General features: G+C 44.6%; 1 protein-coding gene across 1 annotated transcript; it reads left to right on the top strand.

Annotated features, from left to right (window-relative positions):
- The first annotated feature begins 287 nt into the window (after nt 1-287).
- Nucleotides 288-2104, top strand: LOC120236038 (Kruppel-like factor 18). Its single transcript, XM_039238628.1, has 2 exons — nt 288-1041; nt 1929-2104. The coding sequence occupies exons 1-2, from the start codon at nt 288-290 to the stop codon at nt 2102-2104; spliced, it is 930 nt and encodes a 309-aa protein (XP_039094559.1).
- Nucleotides 2105-9297: the final 7193 nt, after the last annotated feature.

The following is a 9297-nucleotide window of genomic DNA, read 5'->3' as shown; positions in this document are numbered from 1 at the left end:
GATTGGTGACTCCACTGAAGTCTACAATGGTGAGTTCTACCTGTTCTAACATCCCCAGGACAGTCATTGTTCAGAACTCAACAATACCCATTGTTACAGCCCTTGATATGCCCCCTGGAGACCTAAGTGAAACTTTTTCTTTGATTCAAAAGGTGACCCTCTTTGATGAGAGAAGACCCACAACAACCTCCTGGATGACAGATGTTATTGACAACCCAGAGGCATCATTTGCTGCTTGCCAAAAGATAACTGCAAACAAGATAGCAGTCCCCCATGAAGATAGCCAGATGAGGACCCTCAGTGTTGACCAGATCCTCTATGGAAGCCAGATGACAGCTTCTAAAGAGAGCCACATGATTACCTTTAGTGGTACACAAAACTTCACCGAGGGCCATACAATGACTTTCAGCGGTAATCAGACCCTGAATTGGAACCAGATGACAACCCTGTGTGAAGAACAGATGAAGACCCTCAGTGATGACCAGACCCTCTATGGAAACCAGATGACCTTCACTGGGGGCCAGAACCACTATGGAGGCCAGATGGAGACCTACAGTGGTGACCAGGCCTTCTATGGAGGCCATATGACCTTCAGCGGGGACCAGACCCTCTATGGGGGCCAGATGAAACCACTTAATGATGACCAGACCCTATATGGAGGACAGATGGCCTACAGTGGAAACCAGATCTTCTATGGGGGCCAGGTGAACACCTTTGGTGGTGACCAGACCCTCTGTGGAGGTCAGATGATGACCCTTAAGGGAGATCATATGGCAACCTTCACAGACCACACTGTCTATGGAGACCATATGATACCACATCAATCATCATCATTGCCAAGCCCAGGATTCCTATACTTTTCCAGTTCTCATTTGATCCATGGACAATCTCTAGAAAAGCAGAAGTGCAACATTAAGACCCAGAGATGTCAAGTCCAGAAGAATCCTAATATTTTGAAGACCTACACTTGTACATACCAAGACTGTGGGAAATCATATACTAAGCCTTCCCACCTCCGAATCCATGAGCGCAAACATACTGGTAAGTAAGGGGTAGGGCTGACGGATGGTGTGACAAGCAAGTGATTAGAGATTTGTGCCCTTTTGAAATTTTGGAATCATTTGAGATTGTTGACTCCTCTCTCAAAGCCTGGGACCTTGGAAGACTAGAAAAAGTTAGCCTGTTTGAAAGGGTGGATAAAGCAGTCCCAGAGACAGACTATAGTTCTGGGTCTGAGCCAATCTGGCTGCAACCTGTTGTGTTGTTGATGATGAGAATAAGTGGAAGAATTTATCTGACCTCTTATGGATGGTTTTGACCTCACCTCTTCTGGAATGGACACTTCATGGTCCTCTCTTTAAGCCCAACAGACACCCACCCCCAACCTCCTTATATCCTTTCCAATACCCTTATATTGAGTTTCTTGCTGACCCTTGCTTTTCCCGTTTTTCACTGTCTTTTTTCTAATGTTTATTTTTGGGAGAGTGCAAATGGGAGAGGGGCAGAAAGAAACAGAGGATCTGAAGTGGGCTCTGCGCTGGCAGTAGCCAACCAGATGGGGGGAGGCCTGGAACTTACAGAACACTGAGATCATGACCTGAGCTGAAGTCATGACCTGAAGTTCAACCCACTGAGCCACCCAGACGCCCCTAATGTTTATTTATTTTTGAGAGAGAAAGAGCACAAGCTGGGGAGGTGCAGATTTTTCATTTTCTCTTTTTCCCTCCTTAACAACTTTCCTCTTGCCCTTCTAGCTCATGCTGCCTTCCTTCACTTCCTCTTTCACTCACCACCTCCAGTCTCCTCTCTTCTGGCTCTCCCTCTCCCACCCCAACATGCTTAAAACCTTTATCTTCTCTATTCACTTTCATTTTTCCTGTTCCCTGCTACCCAGAAGCATGACAAATTTCTTTCTTTCTCTGGTCCAGGGGAGAAGCCCTATGAATGCAATGTGAAGGGATGCACATGGAAGTTCCCGCGTTCAGATGAGCTCAGCAGACACAAGAGAAAGCATAGTGGGGAGCGACCCTACCTATGCACTAAATGCAATAGGAATTTCGCACGATCTGATCACTTAAAGCAGCATCAAAGAATCCACAGATAATTCTCGCCCCTGGCTGAACTCATCAAACCATAAGGAAATGAATAGAGCTGAAGGATTCTCTCTACTAAGCCTTTGTTTGCTGTGTACCTAGCACTGTGCTGGCATATAGTAAGTGATTAATAATTATATGTAAGCTTTAAGGTTTTTTTCTCTAAAACAGACAAGTATACATGTATGCATTTCAATAAAATCAGAAGCACTTTACTTTCACTCCCTGCTCCAAGGGTAACTTTTTACTGTGTGCTAACAATCTTTCTAGATTTTGCTCTGTGCATTTGCCTCTGTACACATGTAAAAATGTATATATGTAGATGATTGAAACGTATACATAGTTCAGATGTGTAAAGAATGTAGCATTCTATATCTGAGCTCATGTTTCTCTGGTCTCCATTTCTATGGGGTTAAGAGGAGGGGGACGCTTGGTCCCTTCAAGTGTAAAATGGCCTAAATTAAATGAAATTCATTTGGATGAGTACTTTATTTATTCAAAAATTGAACCTCCTGTCATGGCTGTTTCTTCTCAAAGTGTCTCTTTCTCCCCTAATCTCTCCGTATGCTGTCAGGACACAGGGAGTGGTAGCAGTGGAACAAGGGTGGTCACGTGCTGGCCGCCAGGGGAAGGGTCTATCCTTGCCACCGACCCTTGGGCCCTTTTGTGCATCCCTTCTGCAGGTGGGGTGACCTGCCATCTGTTTTTCTTTCCATGGGCATGACTTAAGTGCTTCAGAGAAGCTCCACCATCTTCCCCTGCTGACTTCAGTCCTTCTTGAGCTCTTGCAGGCTCCGCCCTTTTAGGGCTTGACTCCCAGTTTGTATAATATCCCCCTGGCAAAAAGGTCTGGGTAAAGTCAAGGATGTGATCTATCCCCATCCTCATTTTCAAAGGGAGCACTTTCTCCCCAGAGCCCTAAGAGGGAAGTGGACCACAAATCCCCAGGGCCTCATTGGTCCCACAGCATCTGAGGTGCTTTTTGACCCACCCACTCTCGCCTCACAGAGCCCCAGACACCAGATCCCTGAGTCTTTACGGAACTCAGACACCATTTTAAAAATTATATCTGAATGCTGTATTTGGTATACTATGAAATAATGTATGTAAGTTTATAGGTATAATTATAACAAACGAACATCTGTGAGAGCCCATCACCCAGGGGTATGCAATCAGGCATCAAGATGGCCAAGTAGGACAACGAGCCAAACTGAAAGTAACAATCAAGCCTTTCTTTACTTCCTTCTACAGAGCAAGCAAGATGCAAAAAGATCTTTCCCTATGAAACAGCATCAGGCAACGGTTAAGGGACAGGCAGTGCAGATGGGGGGATTTCTCTCACTGCCCTAAACAAAAGGATTCTCCTATCTTTTTAGGGAAGGAGGAAGGAATAGAAGGAGAAAAAGGGGAAAGTGCTAGCAATGGAAAAGTACTAAAGTAGATAGGGGGGAAATGCCTCAGCAGGGCCCCCAGGAAGGAGGCTTCTGAATGGAGGTGCCCAGGCTGGAAATACAGATATGCATATGAGCAGGGCTGGCTTGTGTAGTGACTCCTTTCCCTTCAGAAACCTATAGTGCACCTGTATGCCACCAAGTCAGCTGAGGGGTGGGGGGCAGCTTTTTCCCACGAGGACTGGTAGGCAAGGTCTTATAACTACCCGTGGTTGGGCCTAAAAGATCACAAACAGGAATTTGGCCTGGAACTGGACTCCTCAGCTCTATGCCTTGATCCTCAGGGCCTGAACAAGAACCATAGGCAACCCCATGATGGACTAAAATGAGCCAGACATTGTGGTAAGTCTGTTTAACCATTTTGAGGAACATGATCAAAGTCACTCTAAGTAGAATATCAGGCCTGCCCAGGGAATGCATCTAGGCATGAGCCCCAACAACTGCTAAGCCAGAAGAAGATCCATAGCCCATTAGGGTCTACCCTCGAGAGCCAGCATCCAAGCCCCCTAATGGACTGTTCTGTTTTGCCAGGTTCACTGATCCAGGTGTTGGCAATAGCACAGACCCTCCTTGACTGGCCAGCAGGAAGCCAAGGACTATGTGGTTAGGCAACACTACTTGGGCCAAGGAGTTGAGGCTGAGATGGTATTATTAGTAGTTTCAATCAGACTCCTCAGGAGAGTCCTCTCAATGAGGATAGATTATGTACAACCTTTTCTCATTGGATGACAGAATAACCACACAGCCTACACAGGGCAGGAGTGAGTGGAGGGAAGGCTACCACCACTGTAGCCAAAATAGTTCTGATGGCAGATCCCACACTTCTCTCCTAGATGTTCTGGTTGCCTCCTTCTCTGACAGGAGTGAGTTTACATTTAGGGAGGTATTTTGCTCTTGTAGAATCCAGTTGTGGCGATGTATAATGTCCACATTAATAAGGTTGGTGCACTTGAGGTACCAAGAAAGCCCTGACAAACCAATAAAAGTGGTTTGTTTCAGCCAACTCTAGGAGTTATGGATTCAAACACCAAATCGTGCGACCAGCCCATGGCACTGTTCTGCAACAGGCTGTAATCCATGAACTCAGAGTTTGCTGAGACCTGTAACTCAAAGGCAAATGTGCATCTATCTATGGGTCCCAAAGAAAGATCAACCAAGGTGGCCCATTGGAGGGCCTCTAGGCATTTTGTTAAAGGTCCTACTCTTAAGGTAGGCTTTCTGGTAATCGAGTAGATGGATGCCACCAAGATCTTTATATTGGTTATGTGAGAACACCATTAGCCAAAGAGGCCCACCAATCACTAGGTGTCCTTTGTTTGTCAAGGCAGTCATCTCTGGAATGGGACATCACATCCCTTCCCAGATAATCCCCAAGAGTTTCACTGGGTTCTAGGTCATTGTCCCTTACCTATGTTAATGACCTACTTGTGTTGCTGCATATTGGTCAATAGACATCCAGTTCCTACTGGGTGGTGCTCTTGTGTGGGCCCACCAAAAGGGTGTCACCAATGTAACAAAGTGCCCTAGTGCTCCCTCCAGGAGCAGGACTTTTTCCAGGTCACATCCATGGCAGACAGCTGGACAACTTAGGTAGTCTTGTAGTAGGACATTAAAGGTGTATTGCAATGCATTGCACATAAGGGTGAATTTGATCCTGATCATCTGGGTAGAGGGGATGCTAGAAAAGGCATTTTCTTTTTTTTTTTCTTTTCTTTTCTTTTTTTTTTTTTAGGCACTTTCAATAGCAACTGCTGCATACCAAGTGTCTTCAGCTTGGGCAATAGCCTCTGTGACAGTCATAATACCAGGTACTGCCAGGACTATGGCATTGAGCCTCCTATAGTCAATGGTGAGTCTCCAGATACCCAAGGCCTTGTGCACAGCCCAAACTGGTCTATTGAATGAAGAAATCATCTCATGGAACTTTGGCGTCCTTGAGATGGGCAATGTGGATAATTATTTATTTTTCTCCCTCAAGCAGCCAATATTGTTTTGGATAGACAATGGAACTAGGCACTGGTAAGTAATTGGGTAGGTTCATCCATATGCTCCACTAAAATAAAGCCACACTTATCAGGGATTTGGGCCAGAGGCAAGTCATCTATAGACATAAGTATTCCTATGCCAATAATACATTCACAAGTGGGAGCCATAGCAAAAGAAGTTTGTAGGAACCCAAAAGACCCACTTATAACTAGATTTGGGCTAGGGTCCCAGTGGTAGAGCTTTGTTTCCCCCTCATCCTGCAGCTAGAGTTTCAGGGATCATGGTCGCCTGTGCACTAGCAGCCAAAGACCCAAGAAGTGCAATTCTCTCCCACATCCTCATTGAACATTGACCTTGGCATAGGGCCTCTGGTCCCCCTTGGGAAAAGAGGGCCCTTGGCCCATCCCTTAACCTTGTTTACTTTCAAATGCCAGCAGGTCCAGGTAAGATTAGTGGTACTCTCCGATTCATCTCCAGGCTCACTAGAAGGGTTGTCCATCAGGTGCCCTACAGGCAGGCCCTAAATTCCTTGCCCTATCAATTTCCTCCTTTGACACTGTCACCAAGTAACCAAATTCAGAGATCTTTCTGGAAAGGCCTTGCCCAAGCTGCCCAGGACAGGACACTGGGTTATTACTCTTATGCTGCTCTTTCTCCTGGTCAGTCTTTGCTTTCTTGCCAGTGACTGCTTTTTCCACATGTGGGAATTTGTCAATTAAGTTTTGGTCTATCAGTTAAATGTCTGACTCTTGATTTTGGCTCAGATCATGGTCTCCAGTTCACGAGATTGAGCCCTACATCGGGCTCTGTGCTGACAGTGTGGAGCCTTCTTGAGATTCTTTCTCTGCCCCTTTCCCATTTAGGTGCACACAGGTATGTGTTCTCTCTCTCAAAATAAACTTAAAAAAAAATAAAAACTTGGAGGGTATCATGGGCAAATTGACCCAATCTCATGAAGAGGTTTAACTGGGCCTGGTGACCAGTGCCAGCAGGCGTAGCAGAGACAAACTTGGAAATTTGAGTCTGGCTAATAGTTTTTTACTATCTACTGTTCTCAGTCCCTCATTGTGTAGACCCAAGAGACCACCACTTTTCAGGAACATTAGGGCCTCTACAAGTGTGATCCAAACAAGGAAGGAACTTATCACGGGGTGGGTCAAACCTATCAAAGCCAAGTAATACCCATTGAGGAAGAAGGTCTTGGATGTTTGTACCCTCTCATCCCCCTCCTCCTCTTCTTTAGCAAAGTGGCCACTCAGGGCACTTCAAAAGAGGAGTCTATAGCAATGCACCCCACAAGGCACCACTCTCCATTATTAAGTTTATTTAACAAGATGATCTTTTTCATTGTGGAAGCAACTAGCCAAGTCTCTAGTTGGGCCACTGGACAAAGGACTCTATACTCTTTCACTGAAGGTATGAGTCAACACACTACATTGCAGGATGTCCCTTAGTATCAGGGACTGCTTAGAGCCAATAGTTATTGGGTGCAATTCAGCATGTGGGCTGACAGTTTTGGTCCCATTTCTGGAAGACCATGAGAAGTAGCTGGGGAACTGATTTCCGAGCTTTCCTAGAGTTCCCTTTGTTGAATTTCTAATGTGACCCACTGGGCAAGCACAGCCAAGGAGTTGAGGGCTAAAGGGAACCAATGGTTCCCTTCAGAACTAAAAGTCTCTGTAAATAATCCACCAGCACTCACCAAGGTCTATTGGCATGGCTGTGGAAGTATTTCATAGAACCCTAGGGCATTTTATTCTTCCAGAATGGCTTTGTGCTCAGTTGCCCACCTGGCTTGCTGCATCAATTTGTTGAGTTGCCAGGTGCCAAGATGGTTAATTAGGACAATGAGACACACTGAAGGTAAAAATCAAGGCTTTATTCATTTATCATGACAGTGCAAGCAAGAGGTGAAAAAGAGAGGCACTGACTCCCTAAAGCTCCTGGACAAGGTCAATTGGATACAAGCAGACCTGGGGAATCCCCCACTGCCTAGTAGCCCTGAATGAAAAGCTCTTGCCTTTTTTTTTTTAAATGTTTATTTCTAGGATCGAGAGAGAGAGAGCGAGCGTGAGCAAGGGAGGGTCAGAGAGAGAGGGAGTCACAGACTGAAACAGGCTCCAGGCTCTGAGCTGGCAGTCAGCANACAGACTGAAACAGGCTCCAGGCTCTGAGCTGGCAGTCAGCACAGAGCCCGACGCGGGGCTCGAACCCACGAACCGCGAGATCATGACCTAAGCGAAAGTCGGACGCTTAACCAACTAAGCCACCCAGGCGCCCCGAAAAGCTCTTGTCTTTTTATGGAACTGGGGGATCCAAAGGAGGAAGGAACTCTCAGATTGGAAAAGCACTGAATCAGATCACCAAGGCCCCAGTAAAGTCTTCTGGGCTAGAAATGCACATATGTACATGGGCAGGTGTGACCTGTTACAGTGTACATGGATCTTCTGTTAAGTGCATTTACTGGAAATGATTCTAAAAACACATTTGCCTCTAGCTGAAATCATGTAAAAAAACAAATCCCAACTGAGGGACATTCTATAAAATATCTGACCAGTGCTCCTCAAAACTATCAAGGTCACCAAAATAAAAGGGAAGTGTGAGAAACTTGTCACAGCAACTGAAGCTGAAGGAGACACGATAACTAAATGTAATGTGCTATCCTGGATGGAATCCTGCAACAGGAAAAAAAACATTAGGGAAAAACTAAGGAAATCTAAGTAAAGTACAGACTTTAGTCAAACATGTATTAGTATCAGTTTATTAGTTGTTAACAAATATGCCATACTGAAGTAAGATGTTACTAACAAGGGAAACCTTGTCTGGAGTATAGAACTCTAGATAGTATCATCCCAATTTTTCTAAACTGCTCTCCAAAAGGCAAAATAAATCAATAAGACTATAATTGCAATGGAAATACATTCATCTATTAAAAGAAAAACAACTTTCTAGGGGTGCCTGGGTGGCTCAGTCGATTAAGCATCTGACTTCGGCTCAGGTCATGATCTCACAGTTCATGAGTTTGAGCTCGGCATTGGGCTCTGTGCTGACAGCTCAGAGCCTGGAGCCTGCTTCAGATTCTGTGTCTCCCTCTCTCTGCCCCTCCCCCAAAAACCCAACTTTCTCTAGATTATAGCAATGTTTCATGACAAGCTGGCTGAACATTCTGCAATAGAAGACGGATAAAATAAATATGGTACATCCACACGATGGAATTATATGCATTAATTTAAAAGATTCTAGTAGTGCTGTATTTGTTTACACAAACATCGCCAAGATGTACTGATGAGTGAAGATATCAAGAGACTCAACAGCGCGTATAATCTGGTGTTTATGTATTACAGATAGGTCTGGAAGGCACATAACAAAAAGTAGCATCACTTCCAAGGAGAGAGGCTCAAGAGCAATAAGACTTTTTGCTGAATAATGTTCTACCTTTCGAATTTTGCACTACATGTATATATTAGCTACTTAAAATCTACCGGGCAAAGGAAAAGGAGGAAAGAAAGGAAAGAGAAAACAAAGTTAGGTCTTATTTATCTTTTATCTCAACACTTAACACAAGTAAAAGTATGATTCATTGCCTGAGGTGTGAGTCAATAAGAACTGATTGAACGAATGAATGAAGAGAAAGATTTATGGGAAAAGGCATCCTTGCCATATTATATGTTGGAGTGGAGTAGATGTGCCAGTGTTTTCTTTTTTTTTTTTTTTTAATTTTTTTTTTTAATGTTTTTTTATTTCTAGGAGAGAGAGAGAGAGACAGC

The sequence above is a fragment of the Hyaena hyaena genome, unplaced genomic scaffold (assembly GCF_003009895.1).
Source record: "Hyaena hyaena isolate Hyena2069 unplaced genomic scaffold, ASM300989v1 scaffold_144, whole genome shotgun sequence".
NCBI classification, from domain to species: domain Eukaryota; kingdom Metazoa; phylum Chordata; class Mammalia; order Carnivora; family Hyaenidae; genus Hyaena; species Hyaena hyaena.
Note: the sequence above shows the minus strand (reverse complement) of the source record. Positions and strands in the feature narration are given on the sequence as shown.